The 27,621-nt window shown below is 34.4% G+C and overlaps 1 protein-coding gene across 5 annotated transcripts in view; it reads right to left on the bottom strand.

Moving 5' to 3' along the window:
• The window catches only part of CNKSR2 (connector enhancer of kinase suppressor of Ras 2), a 249,663-nt gene that overhangs the window by 149,021 nt on the left and 73,021 nt on the right, over positions 1-27,621 (bottom strand). For all 5 annotated transcript variants that reach the window (XM_081115465.1, XM_081115466.1, XM_081115467.1 and 2 more), the window contains exon 5: positions 9,050-9,091. In XM_081115465.1, the coding sequence (XP_080971591.1) occupies positions 9,050-9,091 (42 nt within the window). The remainder of the gene's footprint in view (positions 1-9,049; positions 9,092-27,621) is intronic.

Genomic DNA, 27,621 nt, shown 5'->3' with positions numbered 1-27,621 from the left:
TATTATAAATTACTTTCTATGGTTTACATGAAAAATCAGGATAGTGTATGTTTAAAAAAGAGCCCTGCTATCAAAAGAAGACACTAAATAAATGCTTTTTATCCCTCCTATTGCTTTCTCTACTCTCCCAAGGGCTCAATCCTTACTCCTGGGATGAATGATGTCATTATTCTTAATCCCATGACCTCATTGACCATCTTACAATGACCAGTAATCACACTGCATGGTCATGATGGAGAGTTCACAGCTCTTTTCTCTCTCTCTCAGGCTCAAATCTCACTGCTTGCAGATACAAATTACCTTGAAGAGCTGCTAACCAAAGTGCCAACAGGAACACCCCCTTTTCTCACCCAAACAGGGAAACCTACAGGGAAGTCACACAAGGTACTGCACTTAGCACTATGCTGTGCTGTTGCCATCTTGGAATTCTTAGTTTTGAACAAGGGGCTTGACATTTTCATTTTGTACTGGGTCTCGTATATTATGTAGCCCATCCTGGGATCCCAGTCTTGGAGTGGTGTTTTGTTTTTTTTAAACTCTTGAAAATATCAGCAGCAGCCATGGGAAAAAGGACAGAATGGCAGCACTTTACATTTAAAAATTGGCTGCAGTTCAAATTGCTGCTCTTTGACAGGAAGATAAACACTTTTGGTCATTTTTAATCTTTTTTTTCATTTTTAATCTTTTAACTATTCATTTCCTCCCACATGTGGTTACATCTTCATTCTTATTTTCTCTTAATCTCAAGGGGGGATATAACATTGTTAATTCTGAAGCATTTCCATATAAGATACTTGGACTGAATAATAACCTGAAGGTTACTAATTTGTATGCTATAAAGGACCCTTTGTGGTTTCTACAAATTGAAGCATATTTCAAAAGAGACCAATGTAGCAATAAATACGAAGGTAATGGATGTATATAAATGGCTTAACATGTGTGTATTAAAACATTCAGGGCCTCATATAACACTGGTGATGAGCAGTAGTAGGCCTTCTATTCACACACTGGAAACACTTAGAAGTGGTGTAGGAAAAAAAGGCCTTAATACTAGACTGTAGACATTTCTACAAAAAAGAAAATAACATTTAAACCCATTATATTAAGTTGCAAAATATTGTTTCAGATTCCTCTTCTTGAGTAATTTTGTTTGCCAAATACCTGCTATATGCTACGTCTGCCGGGAATACAAAAGATGTGTAAAACATTGACTTTACCAGCAAAGCTACCAGGATTTAATAGATTAAAGATCTTGGAAACTAATAACAGAAAGACTTAGAAAAGAAACCCCACTAGAACCCTGCTGTCTGTTTTAGAGATAATGCACTAGAACCTTTTATATTGCACCATTTGGCACTTGACTAAATAAGCCAATTAGAAGGGGTATAAAATAGTCTGGCTTTATATGCTAATTCTATACTCATTACTTCAGCATACATCAAGACACTGCAGGAAACCACATTAAGACTGTAATGGCAAAGTTCCAGGGAAGTTATTTACCATGTTCTTATAAAAATTAAATGTGTGCATTCAATGAAATCGTGTGATACTATGTTGTTATCATTTGAAAACAAAGTGTTACCTACTGTTACCTAATATATTCTAGGAAAAGATAATTAACTATTATACAACAAGAAAAATGCATTCTTTTTATTATTGCAAATTAACATCAATACTATAGAGCACCTACCATGTATCTGGCACAATGCTAAATACTTCATAGTCATTATCTCTTTTATCCTTATAACAACTTCCTGAAGTAGGTATTTTTGAAAGAAAGGCTAAAAAAATCTATCAAGGTCATTGCCTTGGTAAAAGAAAGACTGGAATTCTTAATCATTATGCTTATTTCAATCCTTAAATCTCAACTTTTTTTCATTAATTTCATTTTGTACTGTTAAAAATTCATGTCTGTATTAAATGGATATTATATAATGTTTAAACTACATAGTTTAATGAAATATAAGATGAGCTTTCCAATTTAGAATGCAGTTTAGATAAGGAGTAATAGAATGGATACTGTGAAAGACAGTCTGGGGAAACTTAAAGCAATTTTAGCATTAAAAGGAACGCTTCCTCTAGATAAAAGATGACTGGTAACCACTCATATGAGGGAGATTCTTCTGCCATTTTTGCAATATTTATACCAAAAGATTTTACATTCTATTTATCTTAGTTCTAAAAATAGAATAAATAGTATGAAACTAAAATTAAATCCTAGTATATAATATGCCTTATTTTAATTGTTTTATTGCTTAAAGTATTTCAAAGAGTATTATATATGTCTCCTTTTTTTTCCTCCCTTGACCTTCCCCTAGCCTCCCATACCCCCCAGTGTCTTGTGTTCATTGGTTATGCTTATATGCATGCATACAAGTCCTTCGGTTGATCTCTTACCCACACCCCAATCCTTCCCGGCCTTCCCACTGTAGTTTGACAGTCTGTTCGATGTTGCTCTGCCTCTGCATCTATTTTTGTGCATCAGTTTATAATGGTCTTAATTATCCATAAATGAGTGAGATCATGTGGTATTTTTCTTTCATTGACTGGTTTATTTCACTTAGCATAATACTCTCCAGGTCCATCCATGCTGTTGCAAATGGTAAGAATTCCTTCTTTTTTACAGCAGCATAGTATTCCATCGTGTAGATGTACCACAGTTTTCTAATCCATTCAATAATATGCCTTTAATAACACTAAGGGGAACATAAAATTGCAATGGTGTCATAGCTGACCCTCTGGATTCTGTTATAAGCTACCTAAGATGGTGAAAAAATAATTAGTGATTGAACAGCAGTAACAGACAGGATTAGCTATGACTTAAGAACCTTTTCAAACAGAAGTGTGTCACAGGATCGATTTAATGGTATTATGATTTTCTCCAGTTTTTATATTTCAAATATGAATCAATATAATGAATAGAGCACATTCTCAGGATGAGATGGAAAGTTTTCATATTCTGTTCTACATATAAGCTCTATATTTTATAACTATTTGCATATATGTGTATGGTTGCTTCACCCAAATCTAAAAGTTCTAAAGGGAAAAAAGATCTGAGCACAGCATGTTTAGTATAAAATAAATACTGATTTGAAAGAGTTGTAAAAATAACATTTAGTCACTGTGGAGATTTAAAAAACAGCAATCCTATATTAATATATTAACCAGTAGCAACAGGTAGCATTCTTTCATTATCTCTGAACCTCATTCTTTCATTATCACTGAATTTATCAGATACTACTTTTTAATTTAATTTTTTAAAATTTTTATTGCATTTACTGCAGTGACATTGGTTAATAAAATTAAATAGGTTTAAAAAAGTTATATAGGTTTCAGGTGTACAATTCTATAATGCATCCTCTGTATACTGTATTATATATTCATCACCCAAAGTCAAGTCTCCTTCCATAATTATTTATCCTCCCTATGCCCTTTTCTACCTCCCCAACCCCCTCTGGTAATCACTATATTGTTGTCTGTGTCTATGAGGTTTTTTTCTTAATCCTTTTAACTTTTCCATCCAGCTGTCCAACCACCCTCCCCTCTAAAAGCTATCAGTCTATTCTCTGTATCTATGAGTTTACTTCTATTTTGTTTGTTAATTTTGTTCATTCAAAAAAAATAGCAACCCTATTTAATATATTAACCATAACAACATATAGCATTATTTCATTATCTCTGAACATCATTCTTTCATTATTGCTGAATTTATAAGATACTAATTTTTACTTTTTAGATGAATATGTGAAGTTTCAGCTATTTTATTTTTTAAAGAAGTAATATAATTCAGTAGTATAAGTCATACAACTCTGTGCCAATTTAGGATGACAATTGTGCTATATTTGGTAAAAAATATTACATATTACAATATTGTAATATATAATATTGTCAAATAGTGAGAACTCTAGGTGATATAAGCCTCATTAGGAACTATAATATTCTTAGTATCCTAGTACTTGCCAGATCTCTGTGAAGCTAGTAATGCTGCACCTCTGATTATGATGTTACACTAACAGGACACAGGGAGTGAACAATGGTAGGTAACAAAAGAGTAAAATTCACAAACAGAATTTAAACTGGTAGCCTGGCTCATGTGGCTCAGTGGTTGAGCATTGACCCATTAACCAGGAAGTCACAGTTTGATTCCTGGTCAGTGCACATGCCTGGGTTGTGGCCTTGGTTCCCAGTAGGGGGTGTGCAGGAGGCAGCCGATCAATGATTCTCTCTCATTTGATGTTTCTATCTCTTCCTCTCCCTTCCTCTCTAAAATCAATAAAAATACATTATTGGTAAAAAGAATTTAAACTGGTATTCCAAAGTATTATTCTATATACATGTGCCCCTACACAAGAAGACTTTCTTGCTCATATAAGAAAAGAGAACTGATGGAGAAACAATTTTTTAAACTTAAAAACTAATATAATAGAATAAAATTTCAATTTTAACTCAACATAAAAGTAATATCTGTATACAGCAAAATTAAGAGTTTCAAGCAGCTTCATAAAGCAATTGCAGTTGCAAATTAATAAAGATCATGTGAATTTTGTTCCAACAATGCCTAGAAAACTCTATAATCCCTTTAGGGTTCAAACTCTGATGGTGAGGGGAAAACACAACAAAACAATTAGCAAAATGAAAAGAAACCACCACCACCACTCCCACCGCAGTCACCTCTGCCCTTGCCACAGCCACAACCATCACCATCACCATCACTTCATTCACTTAACAATCACTAAGTATCTGCTACATGATTCAAATGCCAACTACTACGTTCAAGGATTTCACAACCTGGGAGAGTATTTCTGGTAGCATATTTGGCTTTGACATCACTGACATTAAGCATGTCGACCTTGTGTACCTGATAATGGAAAAGAAGCAATAACACTTTAAAATAATAATCATCTAGCAATGATGAGGTCAGTACCAACCAGTGAGAGACCATTAGTCATCCCCAAATGTGTACCTACGTTGATGAGCATGAAGTGGACCCTTGACACTTGCAACTTACTTGTAAGTACTGCTCTGAGACATCTTGGTCAGGTCTGAATTAAAAGTGGGACAGCAGGTTCCACCATTCTGATTTCTCATAGGGAAATAGCTGGAAACCAGAGCTGGATCTGGGAAAATCTCCATTCTATTTGCTTGCTTTCTCAGGGGCAGGAAACAGAGCCAGGCAGGTTTGCATTGGGTCCCAGCCAGATGAGAGAGCACTCATTAGAGGGCACAATGGCTTTCAGGCTCAAGATGAACAAGGGTCTGGACATCTTAGTAGCTCAACTAAAATGTAGGTTATTAGGAAGAGTATTTTTTATTTAATTTCAGATTCAAATAGCAGGAGTAAAGCAGTTCATTATAATTGGATGAGCTTCTGGAAAATCCAGGCGCTATATACACAGTTTATGGGCAAATAGGGAATGAAAAGCAGAGACCTGGGAGCAACATTTTCATTTACAGCTGAGAAATTCGAAGTTACCATCTGTGCTTTTATGGAGAAAAAAGCTAATCACACTGTGTCAGTTATGAATTTATTGGCTCTCAGCTCCAAATTCACCCTTCAGTGCTTGCTCTGTGATAATGGACAGGACTCTACATTTACAGTGAGCACAATGTTAAGTTTTTTGTCAGTAGAGGGCGGTGGAGGGACATCACAGGGGGAAGGAGGCCTCTCCTTCAGGTTTCCTTGTGCTGCATTTTGCTTTTTCTTGCTCCTGATGCACAGTCCATCAGTGATGCATGTGTCGGGGAAATCCAGTGGTTCCCAGACCATGTGGTCCCTCAGTGACCTCACAGCCTTATCCTGAGCTTAGTGCCCACCACCTTGCGGCCCTCTCGGCCTCTTATCCACAGTTGCACCCCACTTGCTCTGTGAGTCCTCCCAGCAGCATCACTTGCCTGTACCCTAGAGGAGTGGTTCCTGCTTGCCTGGCCACTGTGGATCAGCTCTTGCTTAGGCAAGCCAGTGAAGCTGCAACACTATGGCTCCAGTGAGTGCTGACATCAGCCTAGGCTAGGGGATAGTTCCTTTCCTTGGGTACAGTCCCACGGCATGCTTTAGAGCAGTGATGGCGAACCTTTTGAGCTCGGCATGTCAGCATTTTGAAAAACCCTAACTTAACTCTGGTGCCGTGTCACATATAGAAATTTTTTGATATTTGCAACCATAGTAAAACAAAGACATATTTTTGATATTTATTTTATATATTTAAATGCCATTTAACAAAGAAAAATCAACCAATATATGAGTTCGCGTGTCACCTCTGACACGCGTGTCATAGGTTCGCCATCACTGCTTTAGAGTCTCTTTACATGTGTATGAGTATTCTTCTATCATGGTTTGATAATACTTAGCATTAACTTCCCTTGTTTGTTACTGTGTGGTTTCTGTCTCCAGACGAATTCAATTAACTTGTTGAAGAAATCTTTACATTTACAATAACTATAAGTGTAGTTTTTAAAAATATCCCATGTCTTTGATCACATAAAGAATGGTCTCAGTTGATGACAATCCTTCAATTTATGTGGACACACTCCTTTCTACTGATTCTGTGAATTAGTCATCAAAGTATTATGTTATTTACACCTTAGAAACCACAGAAGCTGCAATCCTTCAACTTAATCAGAGAGGCTAATTTACTTTGTAAAGAGCTAGTTAAGTACCAGAATGAGGTCAGGACACAAAATCTTTTTAACTCTCAAATTTGGTGCACTTTCTACTACATTACTCTGCCTCCGACTCCCCAACAAAAACAGTCTTTGAGAACAAGGACTGTACATTCGGAGTCAGTGTGAATATCAAATCATTTAACAATCCATAATGTGTATAGCAAATGTAATGCTAGCAAGAACACCAACATAAATATACCAACTTATCTAGTACATAGTGTCTAACCAAATCATAGTAAGACACACTAAAAGCAGATTATTTCAATTATTTATGTATGGCCACATTCCCTTTAGTATATACACTTGCTTTTTTTGTCCCCCAAAAGACAAAAATTTTCTATCTTCATCATATTCTATCTAGATTTCTTCTTTCTTGCACAGGACATCAGGTGTTGAGAAGTTAATTTACATTTAAAATAATTTACAAGGCAATTAACCACCAGAGTACCAAAACCTGAAGGTAATATAATACAATACAAGAAGTCAATGCTATTTCAGTAACGGTGGTAGCACCCTTCTTTAGGTTGACCACAAAGACAGTGAAGGGGGGCAAGATAGAAGGGTGATGTTATCTATAGAAATAAAGAACCATCTGATGCTTTCAATGTACAAAACGCAGTATTAGAATTCACATTTTAGTGAATTGAACATAACTTGTATGTTCAAATGCTACAGTTACAACCAAAATGTCAACCATTCAAAAAATTTCAGTGTGCAGTGGTCCAAGACCACAGCTTTAAGAGAAGAATGTAGCTATAATGGACAAAGCTGTCTTTTCACAGCATCAGGGACCTTTTGAAGACCAATGCAAAATTATTTTAATGAAGCCATTAGATTACCACTCTTTTTTTTTTAAATATATTTTATTGATTTTTCACAGAGAGGAAGGGAGAGAGATAGAGAGTTAGAAACATCGATGAGAGAGAAACATCGATCAGCTGCCTCCTGCACAACCCCCACTGGGGATATGCCCGCAACCCAGGTACATGCCCTTGACCGTAATCGAACCTGGGACCCTTCAGTCCGCAGGCCGACGCTCTATCCACTGAGCCAAACCGGTTTCGGCAAGATTACCACTCTTTTCAAGAAATCTCTAAAGACAAAGTATTAATATGATTACTTTTCTTTTATTATGGAGCATGCTGCTACCCTAGTACTTATATCTTCAAAGTCTAAAATGAGCTCTTCATTTTCTCCTTCAGGCTTTTTTCTTAGACCTAACTATTGGTTCTGCGCAGTTTTAGCCATTTCTAGTTTAGACAGCAGAGAAGGCACAATATTCCCAGGCCAGATGAAGTTTAGGAATAAAGAACTCATATTTTTTAAATGAAAAAAGAGATTAAATAGAATGGTTATGAAATAAAACAGTTAACATGCTTCACTCCTACCTTTCACCACAGTCTTTGAATCTTGAGAAACACTCCCGAGAAGCCATTTCAGACCTTGTTTTTTGGCAGACTTACTCTGCGTCATAGCCCTGCTGCTCCCAGTAGTGTGCCTGCAACACTTGTCTACTTCAATAAACTCATGGGTGACAGTATCTCATCTGGTTGTATTTCACCTCCATTCCTTTGCTACCATAATTTTACTATTCTGGAATTCAAGTTTTACTTCATTTATATGGTAAATTTATTCAAATATATTTTTGCAAAAGGGTACTTAATGACCCTTCAGTTCTCAGGCTGACACTCCAACCATTGATCACACTGGCCAAGGCCAAAGTGAATATATTGCATTCATTTCTAAATGTCTTCAGTGTTATATATACTTTCACTCATTTCTAATAGAGGTAAAGGAGTTACAAGGGCATAGGAGCATCAACCAAGACATGGATGTACAAAGAAAAGCAGCCAAATGTGCATTAACAAGAAATAATATGCCTTTCTGCAAAGTATGATGTACTCACATTCATTTCTAGTAATAAAATATCTGCAAAGTCATTGATTTATTTAACAAATATTGCCAAATTAAAATTTGGAAGTTTGTGTGGTGAGTATAGAATCAGAGAAAAGGCAGTTTGATTATTTTATGAGTTATTTCATACAAATGATGATAGAGGTGAATTATCCCTGTGATACAACCAAATACTTTTCTTTGATCTGCTGTCAAAAATCAACCATGAAAAATTCTGATTTCAAATTGTCTTTTCTCTAGATCCTTTATTTTACTATACTCCAACCCTGCTACATTCTAAATACTGTATCATATTTTTCTGTTAAGATACAATAATTATAAATAATATAACCTGTTATGTTTTGATTCTTTTGAACTTTTCCTATGAAATATACAGGACTCACCTTTTTATTGGTTGTAGATTTTTATTAATTACTAGTTAAACAAAGAAATATATTCGAATGAAGATGAAAATAAATCCAAGTATACTTACCACATGAAGGATTTTATTTTCTGTTTCATATACAGTACAATCCTAGAAATAGAAACATAGACATTAGCTTTGAGAAAAATCAAGCATTCATCCTAAAATACTTTCTTATGAATTACACTACAATTTGAAAAAAGTATTAATAATTCAAGCAAAAGCAGCAATAATGGAAAAAAATCTGGAATACTATATCACAACATATCAATAGTGGTTAGCTCTGATAGTTACAGGGATTTTCTCATGTTTGCTTGTGTATTTTCTTTCTTTTTTTAAGCTTATTTTTATCTATTGATTGATTGATTGATGAGAGAGAAAGAGAAACATCGATTCGTTGTCCCAATTATTTATAATTTAATTAATTTTAAACATAAAATAAATAATTTACATCAAATATATGTAAAAACAATCATTGGAAAGTTATTGTAACCACTTTCTATCTAAACTTTTACATGTGATAAATGTATTTTTGAAATATTTCCAACATTTCAAATACTAATTTATTATAGACTGGAACATCAAGAAAAAACACTACCATTTATTTCAATATCAAAATCTCAAAAATACATTTATATTTGCAACTACTGTAAGCTACTTAATATACTTTACATTATGCATTAGAATTGATACATGCTACTAATAAATGCCAAGTTTATAGTTCTTGTCTAAATTTGATTCCCTGAAATTATTTTTTAAAAATCACCATTGTCTTTTTACCTGCAATTGCTACACTTACAATAAAGTGGTAACATAGCGAAGTGATCTCTGCTTAGAAACTTCTCATATTTATGGTTCTGTTTTTTTCCAAGGAATTTATGAAATAGGCACAATATTAGTAGAAACTTAGGGTGTTATGAGAATTAAATGAAAAAATGAGACAAATGGCTTAGCACAGTATTTGACATACAGTAAATGATAGATTTTAACTATTAATTACTGTATCTTTATTTAAAAATTTAATCTTTATTTCAAAATATAAAGTTAATAATTTGACTAATTTTGAAAGAAATCCATATTCTATAGTACTGCATATTTCAAGGAATAATTGTCCTTTTTATTTTCCCTCCTGAACTTAATTTTAACAAAAAGGAATCTGGTTCTGCATAATTTTTCATAATGCCATTTCACCACAATACCTTGTCAGACGAAGTACATATTTTTAACAGGGGCAGAATTTTTAAGGTTAAATTTAGATCTGGTTCTATTCCCAAACTAATAGAAATGTTTAGGGATTGGGCCTTGCCATTCTAAAGAGTTCTTGTGCCAAAAGAGAAGTTTGTTACAAAGGTAAAGCTTTCCAAAGGAGCTATATAGACAGTCATACCTATGTCTATATTCTTACGTAAAGTCAACTCTTAATAATTATGAATTATGTATAGAGGAGCCAAGTTGTAGATAAAACATTTATATTTGCAAAGTACATTTGTACTCTCATCTGCATTTGAAGGGGCCAATTTTACAAAATTAACTTCAAACACAATTACACTGGGAAGAGATGATTTGAAAAAAGCTGGGCAGTCGCCCAGTTTCCCTATACTGTCTCTATAGCTAGCTTCAGCTGAAATGGATGCGAGTTTCGTTATTTACCTGCCTTCCTAGAATCAGACAATATGATTAAATATTCAAGCTTCACAGGGATTCTCAAGGACAAAAGTAAATATTATCTAAATGTATATCCTGCTAATGACATAATAATCACATATTTCAAATCTCTTTAAAATATAATATTTTACTTGCACATCCCTAGTATAACAAAAGGAACTGTGTGACAAAATCTGACACTATTTTTAGCAATCATATTGTTTGTTGGTAGTAGTGTTGTTGTTCTGCTATTTTATTAAAACTGTTGTGTTTTACAGGATGAAGCAATTGAACAATGTGATACTACATCCTATCATTCTTGGTGTCATTGATAAGTAATTTTAGCAGGGAGAAAACAGATACATATATAAAAAGTAAAATCCTAGTGTCTTGATGTATTATGTATGCATATATGTATATGTTTTTCTTAGTTTTTCTCACTGAAAAGGCATAGAAATGATGGCTAACATAGTAATAAATAAACTCTCCACAGTTAGTGATCTTTAAATGCCATTTCCAAGGCCTTCTTGGAAAATGGCTGATTCTGATCTGGGATAGGAAATGTACAAGATGAGTTTGGGTTATATTGTGACACAAGATAGAAAGTTATTAAAGACTATGTGGATTTTGTCAGTAGGACTGAGAAGTCACTATGAAGAGGTTCTCACTGGCAAAGATGGAGCAATTTGAACATCTAAGAGGATAATAACTGCAATGGATGAAACAGTAAATATAATTAAATACACTAATATGTCTGATGCTAAATTTTAAAATAGTAAAAATATACAAATATATTTTATAGTTTAATGATATTGAATAATTGAATGAATTGGACAATGTATAATAGATGTACTTTCCTTTTTTAAAATACGTTTTTACTGATTTTAGAGAGGAAGGGGGGAGAGGGGGAGAGGGGGAGAGGGGGAGAGAGAGAGAGAGAGAGAGAGAGAGAGAGAGAGAGAGAGAGAGAGAGAGAGAGAAACATCATCAGCTGCCTCCTGTTGGGGATCAAGCCCACAACCCAGTCATGTGCCCTGACAGGAAATTGAACTGTGACCTCCTGGCTCATGGATCAATGCTCAACCACTGAGCACACTAGCTGGGCTATAGATGTATTTTTCTTCTTAGTTCAACAAATATTAATCAATTGTGCTAAGGATACAAAACTGAATAAAATATGACTCCTGACTTAGGGAAGTGAAGTTTAAGGAGATAGGCATTCACACAAATAAGATAAAATATGTAGAATTCCAAAGTCTTCATGCAGTTTTATATTTTAATAACTTTAAAAGTGTAAAGGTCACAAAATTATACAAATCAACATGTGAAAAGTAAATTATTTAAATTTTTAAAATATTAGTATATTTCTTATTAAAATTCAACATGACCACTGTGTTGTGCTATACATTGCTCAAGTTAAATTTCAAACTCTGCAAATATGTCTGATATGTCTGTTCATCAGCTCCTGGTCCTCAGTGACTAAAAGGACTATATTTATAATCCTAACCATATAATTATTCAAAGAATGAAGCACTGATGCATTCTTGACAATTTTGACATAACCCCATAGGACAAAGTCTAAGGGAGATTTATCAGGTGACTGAGGTGGCTGAGGTTTTCCATAGGTCTAAAAAACTGTCACATAACCAGTGTCACGCCAATAAATTCAATAAAAAGGAAAAAAAAGAAATAAAAACTCACATACTGATGTTAAAATTAAAAACTTATTTGAGGTAAACAAAACTAAATAATAAAACACTGAAATAATTTGATTTTCAAATGATGTTTGTAGCATATTTATACTAGTATATGGGAAGTTATTAAAACAAATCTGCATAAGCCTTTTGGGACACCCACAATTACTATAATAAAGGCAGGTTCATGGAGTTAGGGTTACAGATGAAGATATAACTAACTGTCTTAAAATATCTGGAAAGTTGTTTTTTAATTGGGTCTTGGAAAAAATAGGTCTTGAGGCAAAAAAAGAGAGGCATTATTACAAAAGCAATGGAATTACACTCAAACACAGCTACTGCAGTAATTTTCAGATTTTTAGTTCTGTATATATGTAAGAATCACTTGGGGAGTGGGTAAAAATGCAAATTCCCAGGTTCATCCCCAGAAATACAGATTTAGTAGATTCACAGTGAAGGCTCCCAAGATAATTTTGATAAAGGTGGTAGTTTGAGAAATAATATTTTATAGGACATCATGTTAGGGCATCATGTTATAGAAGAATGCCAAACCAAATCAAGCCAAAAATGATCAGATATATAGAATGCATAAAACAGTAAATGGAATAACCTAATAAAAAATAAAAACAAAAACAAAAAAACACACAAAACAGTAAATGGATTGAACAATAGTATCTATCTGAGGGTTCACCCTAAACAGTTCTTAGCTCCTTCTTCTGAGCTATGTGTTTTGATTACACATTCTCCAAGTTTATTAATTGGGTGTTTTTACTTCTAGTAAACTTTCTTTCTTTAATAGCTTACTACTTTGAATTAACTGCTTCTACATGATTGCATCTCTACTTTTATTCAGCCACATTGCCCTGTTCATTATTGAAAGCCACAGGCTTTCACACAGGGCAGGACATAGCATAATAAAAACAAAACAACAGTAAAAAGTGCACATTAACCTGCTGCTATGTATTAGGAAGAAGAATAGAAAATGACTATGTTCTATTTAGGGAAGCAATAATTTTATGGAGTTCATTTTATAATGCTAAATATTTAAATAGCCCTGGGTACTTTGGAGATTCATCTTATTAGGTAGTTATTTTATTTCCATCAAAATGTGATTTTAAAATATTTGCTTTTCAAGTGTGGGTTTTATTAATATTTACGGTCCAATCCTTCCCCCAAAAGATCATACCCCAAGTCTTAAAAATAAAATAGCACTGAGTATGAAGAAATCTACATTTTATGAACCTATTCATACTATGGAAAGGTACACCTTTGACGTTCTAGTTATTTTTAGGTTAGGATTAAATTTAGACTTTTAAAATTGGATTTAGAGCTAAGCCACTATATACTCCCTAGAGTTCTCTTCAGTAGCTCATGGTGTCCTTTACAATACATACAAATTAACACTTGTATTTCTTCTTTACCCTTCCATGTAATGCTTCTACAAACCATGTGATGCACATTTAAATGCACCAAATTCCTAATAAGACAATAGTCATAAAAATCACGAATGTGTCTTCAATTTTGATTATTTTCTTAGAAAATAAGCATGCACAGAAACTCGCCCACAAATGAGCTATATGCCCACACAGGGTCATGATCAGTTATCTTTTCTGTGAAACAATTATGTAATTGCTATACTGAGGAGAATACATAGAAAAATTGCTTTGGCAACAAGTTTTAAGCACCTGGGGGTCATAATGCTCAGTTCAAGTAATATTACTTATCAACTGTATCTATCTACCTATCTATCTACTTATCTATATAGATATATATTCATAAAAACAGTACATGAGTTTTTAACATTGCGCATAGAGTGAAGTAAAACAGTGTATGTCTAATGCAATATACAATTATATTTCATAAAACTTTATAATTATAAATGCTATATAATTTTCATCTGTCTCTTTTCAGTATATATTATAGCATAGTTGTACAATTAATATAAAATATTGTTTTACCTGTAATTAATATTTAAGTGATTCACCTATGCAAACCTTTGATAATGGTATCTGCATACAGAATACTTCACATGTTCAATTAGTAAGCTTTCAAAATATCTTCATATGGTTATGTGATTAATTACTGTAATGAGTTAGTGTTATATTCTCATTCATTCATCCATTCACTCAAGTCACAATTCCATTCACCAAAAAGGTTTTTTTGGGTATCTTTTAAATGCAATTCACTGTTAGGCACTATTGGGTAATCAAAGATAAATTAACCTTGATCCCCGGAGATCATAATTTCATTATTTAGTGGAGGAAAAAAACATTCAACTACTAATACAAGGTAGACAAGATAAATGCTAACAGAATATTCCATAAAAAGGAGATAAATTCTGACTTGTGTATCTCGAATGACCTTATGGAAGAAATGATATTTTAGCTGGCATTAAATAGTTTTTAAGTCTGGACATTGGCAGTCCACAGTCCAGACCATTTTAGATTGTGCAAACACATGGACAAAGGCACAACCAAAGGACCTGTATGCATGCTTATTAGCATAACCAATGGACACAGACACTGGGGCGGTGGGGGCTTGTCCTGGGGGGTGGGAGAGGGAGGGTCAGTCAGGGAAAAAGGAGACATATGTAATACTTTAAATAATAAAAATGTAAGGAGACTATTTGGCTAGAGCATAGGTTACGTGGGGTGGATGTAGTGGGAAGGAAAGCCTAGAAAGTAATGTGTAGTCATTTTGTGGAGAACTACCAATGCTGGACTGGAGAAATTCTTGTTTGTTAGTTTTAAAGTAAATAGGATTTTTATTTTTCTGTAACATTTTATTTTGGAGCCCCTTTCCACAAGGGTAACAAAAACTTATCTCAACCAATTAACGATTTCGTGTGACTTTCCTTCATGAGGGGTTCAAGTCAGTGGAGCTTATCTAGTGCCATGGTTGGTTCTTAACAGCAATGTGAAAGGTGAGTGTGTTGGGGTGGGGTGGGGTGGGAGTGGAGTTCAAACTCTCTGGTGTAACTAACAACTCCCATAGCCATTTCTTGTTAACTCATCTCATGGTTCCTTTCCTCTTTTCCTTTTCCTTTAGTTACAAGAGTAACTTTGACACCATGTCTCAGGTAGGGAATCTTGGCAAAGCTGTGTTATCTTCTGAAGCATGCCATGTAAACTTTTCATCCCAAAGGAAGATGGAAAAGGTGTGCATTTTACTCTGATACAAGGGAATGCTCACAGATGTTTCAGTATGGGAAGTATGTGATCAAAGGTATGTTTTATGAAAATGGGGGGGGGGGGAGAAATTGTGGATTTGGAAGGGAGAAAAACTGGAGGTAAGGAGATTAGTCAGAATACTTTCAATAGAAGATATATATGTAATCAGGGCTTGAACTGAGGTTATGAAGGTGGAAGAGGAGATGAGAAGAGTTGGATGACATACACAGAACCAGGAATAAGAGAACTGGGTGACTGATTCATTAGTACAGAGAATCATAGAGAGGCAGAAATTAAACATTACTTCAGGGATTCAAGGCTCAGCAAATGGATGAATGACATAGTAGATATAGTAGGAGGAGAGCATTTGGAAAGAATAAAATAATTTTGGGAATGTGAAATTAGAAGTGATTGAGAGGACATATTACACAAAGCTGTCTAGCAAGCAGCTGAAAACACTGAACGAGATCTAAAATAGAGCCAAACATGGGAGATATTGACAGTTAAAGGTGCAAGAAAAACAACAACACATTCATCAGAAAAAAGTAAGTTTAGTGAGAAGATAGCTGAGGACAAAGCTCCAACAATGCTTGTGTTTAGGAGCCAAATGGAAGAAGAGTAGTTGCATGGCCAGGCATAAATGGAGAAAGTAATGTTCCAGACACATATCTAATAAGACTTTTAGCAATAACAGAGTTACAATAATATGCTCTATTTCTGGGCTGCCTAATTGGATAGCCATTAGACACATGTGGCTATTGAGCACTTAAAATGTGGCTAGTGCAAAAGAGACAGAATTTGTAATTTTATTTAATTTTAATTAACTTAAAGTTACATTTCAATTGCCACATGCAGATAGCAGTTACCACATTAGACAGTAGTGCAGGTCTAGAGAATTATACTAAAGTCTATGCAAAACGGGAAGACATTTGGCAAGCATTTCAATAATTAACATTAAAAGCAATAACTGGGAAGAAAACGAAGGGATTTAGTTCTCAGGTATTAACCAGATGCTTCTTTTTTTTTTTCTTTCAGCAAAGACCAAATTCCAGTATATTATGACATCTATAGTAGCAGCACAGTACAATGAAACCAATTCTCTCTGGAAGGATAATAGGTAGAAAAGAGTCACGAAAGGATACTCAAAGCACCTACTACATAGCTTTGTGGGCATGGAGAAAACAGTGCCAGGGAGAAAACATCTGCAATGGATAGAAGGTATCAGTCCAAACTAAATTTATATTCATCAAAGACGGAAAGCTATCTGATTATCCATGGTGAATAGACAGGCGTCAGCATTCTTCTTGAATATGAAATAAAAATGCCATTGTTTAACTCCAACAAGTTAGAAGTAGAATCACCCCCAAAGACTTCCTTGGCAATTCCTTCACCATGTTGACTGGTTCAATGACCACAAACTTGTTAGTGGTCATGCTGTTGTTTTGGGAATGAGAGGAGCAAGGCTCATGGTATCTATTGAAATTTAAAAATGAACATTTTTTTATAAAAAGAATAAGTTTAACATTTTAATTAAGTTAAATAAGGTTATGAATTGTAACAAAATGAGCAATAAATAAAGAATTGGATGAGAATGTGGGTGGGCATGACCTTAAAGGCCTGTAGTCTTTGTGTGTCTGTGAACATATTCACATTGTTCTGTACCTTGCATCACATCCCTGTTCAGAATTCTACTCCAGCTCTCCCCCAGAAAGTCATCTAAACTGAAGCACCCATGTAGCTCTAATCACTCCGGTCTTTCAGTTGAAAATAAAAGATTTATATCCCAATAGTTGAATGGGTGTGGAAACTAATCTTTTAGCACGTAGAGACTTGTGGGGTGCAGGCAGAAGTGAGGCTGATTGATTTTCCAACATCCAAATGGCTCTCTAACATATCCAAAACCACTGAGGCTTTTCAAAATTGAACTGTGAAAAGGGATAAAAAGTAAAAATGTCAATTCAAGGTACAAATGGCAAGAAAACTCACTAGAGTGAGACTGTGATCCGGGTAACTTTAATAGCTTTGTTTTAACGACCTAGAGGCAGTGAGTTAATCCCCATTATGAACTAAATTTGTTTATTATGCCTGTCTTGAGTTAAGACTTAAACAGTTTTGAATGGCCCATCTGATAACTAACTGTACATATTTTATGTTTCCATCCATTATCTATTTGTTAGTCTTAGTCTCTCCCATTAGACTGCCAATATTTGGGGAAAGACGAAACTCTATATTCAGCAGCACTGTCTCTTTAATTTCTCAAGGTGCCCTACACACTCTTTAATATAATCTGAACTTAACAGTTACGATTTTTTATTCAATTCTCTATTTTCACATTCCATAATAAATATTTTACATTGGTTTTACAGATGAGGTATAAAAATGAAAACTGTAAAGCCATATTTTTTAAAACAAAACTTTTTAATTTCTGAATAAATTAGTATAGTGCATTTAATTTCTTCACACTTTTATTTTGTACAAAAATAAACTGAGTTTCACAGTTTTAAAATAATTTTAAATGTGAGTTTGCTTTTAAACATAATCTATATATCAGCAGATATTTTCAACAAAATAATTGGACCTGTCTCTGCATGACGATTCATATTATGTAAAAGATATCAAGAATTTTATATTCATACAATGAAACTAACAGTTCTTGGTAATAAAAAAAAAACACCCTCTCTAGCTGTTCCTCAGATATTCAAGTTATTTATTGTAATGACCATCTAATATATTACAAGGGAAAGGAAATCAAATCTGTATAGCATATGATTGTCTATCCACTATACTGTACATCTGAAACGAATACAAAATAATATTGAATGTCAACTGTAATTGAAAAATACAATTTAAAAAAGAAAACCTATGCCCAGCCGTGTGGTTCAGTGGTTGAGCCACGATCTATGAGTCAAGAGGTCACCAGTTTGATTCCTGGTCAGGGCACATGCCTGGGTTGCAGGCTCGATTCCCAGTAGGGGATATGCAGGAGGCAGCCAATCGATCTTGATATTTCTCTCTCATTGGTGTTTTTATCTCTCTATTCCTCTCCCTTCTTCTCTCTCTAAAATCAATAAAAACACATTTAAAACAATTTTTTTAAGAAAACTTATAGGGTCTAAGTGGTGGGAGACAATTTTTCCCTTGTGACAAATTCAAATGAAGAGTTCAAGCAAATATAAATACCATGCCCCATTATAAATAAAAATGTAAATTAAACATTAATTCTTCAATTCAAAATCATCCACTTGGCTGTTAGAAAATAAATAGAAGTTAAGGTATATTTGAATCAAATTTCAAGTAGTAGTTAAAAATTCTTCACTCCATATATCTTAGTCCCTTTTATCTATTTAGTTTGCATTTTTTTGGACAAAAATGGAACATTTTTTCTCAGTAACTGCAACATTTAAAAAGTGCCATTTATATGAAAAGATACTTAAATGATAATAGTTAACTGTCCAAATAAAAGTACTAGCTTAAATCTAGGCTTAATTTGGTCTACCTTCAAATGAAGTATTACACAGACTCAGTACAATTTAGGGGTTCTTAGTAGTAATACTGAGTAGTAATACTGAGGCAGACTTTTAGGCTCTGAAAAAATTCTAGAGGTCTTCTCCACTGCCACCAAACCTACCGCCCATGTTCCAGTAATTTATACTTAAAATACCAAGAGACACATACACATGCATATAAATACGCTATTGAGATTCCTCAAACTTAATCTTTACCAAGCTTTGTTTTTACATTTAAAATTTTCCACATAAGTTAATTTTATTGCCTCTCCTTATGTTCAATAAACATTGCTGTCCTTAAAATTCTAATATAATGCTATACTAGAATTCTTAATAGATTCATGGTTGTGGCTATCTTTTATTATGATTTCTAAATATACACTTCCTTTTTTAAAGGTAAAAGTAAACTTCCTTGAGCCACTAAAATCTACCATGGATATGTGATTTACTTTGTCCAATGCAGCGGTTCTCAACCTGTGGGTCGCCAACCTGTGGATCGCGACCCCTTTGGGGGTTGAACGGCCCTTTCACAGGGGTCGCCTAAGACCATCGGAAAACACATATATAATTATGTATTGTTTTTGTGATTAATCACTATGCTTTAATTATGTTCAATTTGTAACCATGAAAATACATCCTGCATATCAGATATTTACATTACGATTCATAACAGTAGCAAAATTACAGTTATGAAGTAGCAACGAAAATAATTTTATGGTTGGGGGTCACCACAACATGAGGAACTCTATTAAAGGGTCGTGGCATTAGGAAGGTTGAGAACTACTGGTCCAATGAAATGTGAGCGGAAGTGCTGTCTCATTTCTATGCAGAAACTTTAAGAAGCAGTGCATAGTTCACCATGCTCTTTTCCCTCTGCCATGATGACCAGCAGTGTTCAATAAAAGATTGTTCTGGAACATTCACCCCTTCCCCCCCCCCATGTAATCCTAGAATCTGATAGCATACAACAGAAAACTAAGTATGTGATGGACGCACTTGTTTGCTTTAAAATATGAACACCTTTCTAAATAGGATGGGTGTCTTCTGAAGCAATGAATTCTCTATTAAATTTCAATGGAAGTGATTCCAAGATGTGTCACTTAGGGAATAGAAAGGGAGGTCACCTTTAATTCCATTTTCATTTCAGAAAGGAGTACATTCATTTAAAGTAAGTAGCTAACTTTAGACTTTGAAATGCTGAAAGCCAGAAGCATAAAAATAAATGTATTTAATAAAATATTATAATAGCCATGACAGAAGTCTACATAAAAAAGAGGCTGTCTGGGCTCTGAAATGAAGAGTATGCAGAGTAGAGCTATAGTAATCCAGGAAGGACATGAAGCATGACCACTGAACATGAGTGTTATTATAAGCCACTAATATTTTCAGGTTGTTTTATTATTGCAGCATAATATAACTTACCTTAACTGACATAATCCTACACCAAATAAAAGCAGAAAAAATAACACACACATGCAAATGAAGACCTAACCAATGCAGAGGTTAATGCAATAACTATTCCATGAATTTTACATGCTGTATCTCTTCATTCTAGGAATCATGAGTGCTACCTTTTAGAAGTGCTGTGTCACTCCTCACACATTATAATTTACAATCAACCTCAGATTACATTCTGCTACCTTGATGCAAATCTAGTCTTTTCCCATCTTGTATTTGTAGATAATTTTGCCTCATTTTAAAAGAATAATTTTGCTTATTTGTCCTAACTACTTAAATCTGCCTGGTTCTTCAACATGCCTCTGTTCATTAAAATTTCAACCCATCATTTCACTTGTATTAGGGTGCATCTGAATTACCTAACTGATATCTGTGGTCATCCTGACCCAACTCAAGGGGCCTGTGTTATTAAAAACTTTGTCAGCAGAGGCAAAGTGCCTTAGAAAATTAGTGCCTATAATTAGTAACTCTCTATTTTCTTTGGTTTGTCATCTTATCCTATATAATAAAAGGCCAATATGCAAATTTTCCCCTCTACTGGGAGTTCGACCAGGGGTCGGAGCTGGCCAGCTAACCACCTGTGGCCCCTCCCCCCGGCTGCCCCCACTTATGATGGGCCTCAATCGAGTTGGGCCAGCTGGACCCCACCTGTGTACGAATTCATGCACTGGGCCGCTAGCTTTGGTATAAAAAATCTATATTTTGATGTAATGATATACAGTGGGGCTTTGACTTATGAGTGTCCCGACTAACGAGTTTTTCGAGATACAAGCTGTCTCTCGGCTGATTTTTTGCTTTGAGTTGTGAGCTAAAATTCGGGTTATGAGCCAGCTTCAGATACCCCACCACTAGCTGGCGCAGCGAACGTCACAGTGAATGCCACAACATCAGCCCAGCATCACGTGTCTCACTCGTTCACTTTAAGATTTGACATACGAGTAATTTGAGTTACGAGCTCCATCACGGGACGAATTAAACTCGTAAGTCAAGACCCCCACTGTAATACACATAAAGCATAATATGACTCATAAATGTTAAACTTTAAATTATCATTATTCCTTCTTTTTTTTGTTTTTACTAACTCTAGTTCCTGCCCGTCTGTTGATACCATTTAGTTTCTAACACTTTTTTCCTTATTACAAATGCACAATGACCATTTTTATTAATATATTTGATGTTTTAAAGAAAAAGTCTAATCCTCTTGTATATGCATTTATAACACAGATGAACTACAGTTGTACATTCTAAATTTTAGTCTCCTTTATAAACGTGAGGGCTCTGGACTGATATGACTTGTAAGTAGTTGAGTCTTCTGATCCACAGTTCTTAATCATTCAGCCTATGGTGAATACGTATTTTTTGTCTGTTTGTTTGTTTTGTTAATCCTCACCCAAGGATATTTTTTCCATTGATTTTTAGAGAAAGTGGAAGGGAGGAGGAGAGACAAAGAGAAACATCGATGTGAGAGAGACATATCGACTGGTTGCCTCCCACACACGCCCTGATCAGAGCTGAGGATTGATCCTGCAACCTAGCTATGCTCCCTTGACCAAAACTGAATCTGCAACGACCCTTCAGTCCGAGGGCCGATGCTCTAACCACTGAGAAAATAGGCTAGGGTGGGAATATGTATTTTTAACAAGCTTCCCAGATGAATCATGGTCCATGGACCATCCTTTGGAAAACACCGTTTGTTCTTGATCACATACATCTCTTCCCACCTCACACTCATGTCATACTAACTAAATCATTAAAGTATGAGTACAGCACAGTGGTCATTAACTTTGATTCCATAATAGAATCAGTTGAGGCATCATTTAAAAAACACTGATTCCAAGCCCTAATGCAGAGAATCTAATTTAATAGGTCTTGGATGGGACCCAGATATCAGTGTTTTTAAAAAGCTCTTTACTTGATTCTAAGGTGAAGTCAAGCTTGAGGAGCAATGAGCATAAAAATATGACAAACCACATCAAAGCAGCTGCATTTAAGTCCTGGCCATGCCACTTATTATGTCATTTTCCCTCTCTGAAATTCTATTTACTCACTTACAAAATTGAGATAATGACATATAGTCTACCTAATTCACGTGATTATTGTAAGGAATAAATCTGATAATATGTTGTAAAAGCACTTTGCCAACCTCAAAATAATGATATTATTCCTGCTTATTAAACTTTATACAGCCCTTTTTTGCTAATAATTTTAAATGTCATAAGGAATAAAGTTAATCCAGATGATATGGTTTGAGGGAGAGGTTACAAAGGTAAACAGAATAGCCCAGAGCAGAATATGTTTCCATTCTACAAGGCAGTTCAGAATCCTTTTGGGGAGGCAGTGTAGATAGTTTAAATGAGAAGAAACAGGAAGCCTAGTGTGGTGAGGAGGGCTTTGGAAAACAGTGATATATTAAATAGGAAATCAATAGTTATGGTATGAATAACTGCTAAAAAACACTAGGCTAGACATTTCAAATGACATTAAAAACTTTGAGGATAGCACTTAAATGGGAGCAAGATACAGAAGAAAATATTTACAGAACAAGAACTAAAAAAGATACCATATCAAACCTTTTGATTCCCTTATGTACTTTTATAATTCCCACTCTGGTACTATGTAGTTCTATAGCAACATATTCTAAATTACATTATGGCTCAGGATTCCAATTTGGTAGCATATCAAAATTGAAAAATTTAAGCTACAACAAAAGCATTCTAAATGATTCTCAGAAATGAATACATGAATTTATTTGGGGAGGGTGGGAAGCAGATTGGACTGTAATGGGAACCTCTTTTTTTTTTAATTCTTACCCAAGGATATGTTTTTATTGATTTCAGAGAAAAAGGAAAGAAACACTGACGTGAGAGAAAAACATAGATGGGCTGCCTCCCATACACACCCTGACAGGGGATCAAACCCACAAACTTTTGGTGTATGGGATGATGCTGCAACTAACCAAGTGATTGGCCGAGTCATAATGGAAACCTTTTCAAGCTCCAAGACCAGCCCCCTCACCTCTGAGCCTCTGCTCCTCTCGTTCTCTCCCATGATTTATTTCTCTTCCCCTCCCCAATTCACCTGTTTCATAGCAGAGACTGGTACTGTCACCACTGTTTTCCCACAACTCATATCCCTGTAATTTCAAGAATTAATAGGGGAAGGAATAGGAAGGATCAGCCTTAAAGTTTAAATGACTAATTTTGTATCTGTAATAATCAAGATATACCTGGATTTCATTAATTTTGAAAAATGAGAATTTTCTCTTTACTTCTCTTTTAGGTCTTCATCAGCATCAAAATGAGTTACAGCAGCTAAACTTAAAATCTGGTGATTTTTATAACTGCTTCTGCATTCAAACGGCTGCAATACGTTGTTAGGTTCAAGTTTACAAAGGAAACATGGTCTCCCACTGATACGTTGTTGGAAAAAAGGTATTCTAAGAGCCTTTTCAGGTAATTATGCCTATTCTTCTTTACAATACTATGCTAAAACTTGAGAAGTGGACATCTACTTAATGTTAGTTACAGTGTGGAATCAGATGCCAAATAATAACTTTTTCACAATATGTTACATTAAAATCCATTGGTCTAAAAAATAAATTCAATAACCTTTTTTTTGGAGTGAAATTTTAAGGGGAAAACTAATCATTTCATTCTTTCAACTAACTCATATTATCCAGACACTGGAAACATAGCAGTGCATGGAGCAGACACCTGCCTTCACCAAGTCTCCAACAGCATATCGTTTCTTAAGTGGACTGGTCTTACTTTTGGTTCAATTCTTTACAAAAGAATAAGTACAGTATATTGAAAATGGTATCTGAACCACATATACATTGTGTGTTTAAATACAAAGTGAAAAACAGAATCACCTTTCGTATTGTCTTCAACAGGTATGCTAAATAATATCGTTCATATTGTTTAAAATTACATATAAAGCTTGTCCTGGTTTTTGTTCTGAAATGCCCCAGTTTCAATCCCAAGAGTCCAGGCCAATTTTCAGGTCACCTAGAATGACTGGTTCAGGAAAGTTTAAACACTAATTTTCAGAATAAAGAAAACAATAGTATTTAAAATTGTGTTTCAGATGAATCAGAGACTGTCCTGGCTGGGCTTTTATGTTTTAATACTACACAAACCTTAAAATATGTGTTCTGCCTACCCTAGTATAATTTATACGTATATTTTAGAACTTTACATATATTTAACTACCACTTGAATCTTAATATTCCTTTTAGAACACACATTTTGTATGACTAACTATTATGTACTGGCCTTTTACACATTTTGAGTTCTCCATTTTCAACTCTAGGTTATTTGAATATGTAAATAGGGACAGCAAGTTCATAGGTAATCAACATTAATGTCTGCATTACATTTAAACATGCATGTTTCAAAATATCTTCCAGAACATGCAGCACAATAATCAATTTGCATTAATATCTAAAGAACACCCTGAATCCAACCAAAATCCCTTTTAAAAAAGTAAGGCATTCTAGAAATAGGTTAATCTTCATTGCCACTAACTACCAAAAGTAAGCAGAGTCTCACTCCTTAAAATTTTTTTTGTGGAGTAAAAAACCGAGTTTAGTTTCCAAAGGCATTTTTGCTATATAAGATAACTAAACTTGCCATTTATTAAACACCCACAAAATGCCAGATTAACAGTAAGAACAACCCAATATTCACAGCAGTAAAATTTTTATATATTATGGGATAATAATGAAAATTACCATATTCAAAATACATGTGTATATATATGAAAATAGGCTGAAATAAAATAGGCAATATGATAACAGGGGTTTTCTTTGGGTGGAAGAATTACAAGCAAGTTTCTGTTTTCATTACTCTAAATTTTTCTAAAAAACAGATCATCTTACTTTTATAATTTAACAGTAGAAAATAATTAGGGGAGTCTAGAATGGGCTGCGTAACAAACCTTCATACTGATGCATACAATAAGCCAGGACCATAAACTACCTTTCAACATCTCAATGAACTTTAATTTCTTGGTGACGATTCTCTCAGTTAAGATTTTTTGAACAGTAAATGCTATTTCTTCAAATTTTAGATTGTGGGGAAGCAAAGTGTTGACACACAGTAGGCAAAAATTACAGACTTAAAATAGACTGATGTTTTGAAACTGTCTCTAGAATTTCTTTTTTTCTTTGCATTTCTTCTCAAAAGTTATTTTACAAAATCTTATCTGAAGAGACTACTGATCTTCCCCCCCCACCTCCTCCCGCTGACTTTCAGATGGAAATAGTAAGTGAAAGTAATATGTTTTGAAAACTATTCAGAAAACCAGTGATATGCAAAAATGTATATGAAAGATTGAAAAATGAGCAAACCCATAAGGAAACAGAAATAAATTTTCATTCATAGAATTTAGAGGAGATTCTTTCAGGTAAAATTATATTGTCAGAACTTGAATTTTAAAAGGAAGTTTTTTTTTTCACTCTGTATTTAACATTTCGAGTCTGATTTTAAATGTTTCACATGTTGACATTTTTCTCTCAGCATGTGATTCAGATTTCACTGTATATGCAGCTGAAGAAAATTAACACCAAATACAAAGGGAAAAATAATGTGTACATCTATCATTTAGAACGAAGTTCTTATTCTAATTTATTTTGCCTAGTCTCTATTTCTCACTCATTTTATGAAGAATATTACTTTCTTTTTATTTTCCTCTTCACATTTTAAAAAAACCTCACCAGAGGATATTTTCCCATTGATTTATTTTAAGAGAGAGTGGAAGGGAGAGGGAGAGACAGAGAAACATCTATGTGAGAGAGACACATTGATTGGTTGCCTCCCACATGCACCCCGGCCAAAAGCTGGGGAGTAAGCCTGCAACTGAAGTAAGTGCCCTTGACTTGAATTGAACCAGGGACCCTTCAGTCCACAGGCCAATGTTCTATCTACTGAGTCAAACTGGCTAGGGCTCCTCTTCACATTTGTGAACTTTTGAAATAATTCTGATTTTACTCTCCAATAATGTATAGAATTATGTTTGTAGATGGCACAGGCAATTACATGGTTTGTTCAAGGTGAAATAATCATGAAGCAAGAGGGCTAAGCCTAAAGTCTCTTAATACTCTGTCCCCACCCTCTTTCCCTTGCTCCAAGTGTTCTAAGTTTTACCAAAGTTTCACCTTGTAAACCATACTTTTGTGCCCATTTCTTAACTGGTGACAATCTAATTAATCACTTTTGTGTTTGAAGTGGAAAATACAAAAATGGTACAGTAGGAATACTTTCAGGTGAAGCTAATACCCATTAGGGTAGGCATCTTGGCAATTATTTCAATGCTGACAAGAAATGCGTGGGTACCTGTCATCTTTTTCTGATTTAGTTGCTGACAGTGCTTTAAATGAAGCTTCAGTTCTTTGGTAGATTCTTTCCTTTAAAGATTTTAAAACCAGTTTCCATTTTTTTCTCAAATGCATTATTATACACAATTTTATATGTGGAGGAAGGTGTTAGGGGGGATCACTTTAAAAGACTTCAAATATAACTATCTAAACCCATCACAACTGGAAATATGTAAAACAAAGGAGATTAAATAAATCCCTCCAAACAGACCTTGTCAAAAGGAATTTACATTCTCTTTCCCCTTTAACACTAGCATTACTTTAGATCTAAGTAGCCAATATTAAGAAGCATTTTCCACTTATTTCATAGTACCACCCCTCTGAGTTAAGATTGGAAAAAGGCTATTTGTGACAGTTTATTTTTAGATATTGATCATCTCATCTTGCTGCAAAGGGAATAAAATAATTAAAGCTGAGTGAAGAATAATTTGAAGTACAATGTATTTCAAAGCCTAACTATCATCATAACTGTTCAGATGAGATTTCTTGAAAGCCTGGTAATAAATGCATGGCCTAGATATCTACACTTTGCTAATTCAAACTGGCCTCTTTTACTGGCAACTTAAGTTTAATTCCCATCTTCAGATACTACATATAATTCAGATAATTCAGTGATTATTGTGTGTGTAGTGGCTGAATGAGACAATCAGATGGGCACTGACTGTCAACTACACAATTTATTTTAAAATACAGTATTTGTCTCTGCTGTGCTGTTTTATCAAAGTAGCATTTCTTCAGTATACATAGTGCTCATTTTTTTGTTTTTTTTCTCTGATAACTCAAATTCATTTTA

Source organism: Myotis nattereri (assembly GCF_964212035.1).
Source record: "Myotis nattereri genome assembly, chromosome: X".
In the NCBI taxonomy this organism is placed as follows: Eukaryota; Metazoa; Chordata; class Mammalia; order Chiroptera; family Vespertilionidae; genus Myotis; species Myotis nattereri.
Note: the sequence above shows the minus strand (reverse complement) of the source record. Positions and strands in the feature narration are given on the sequence as shown.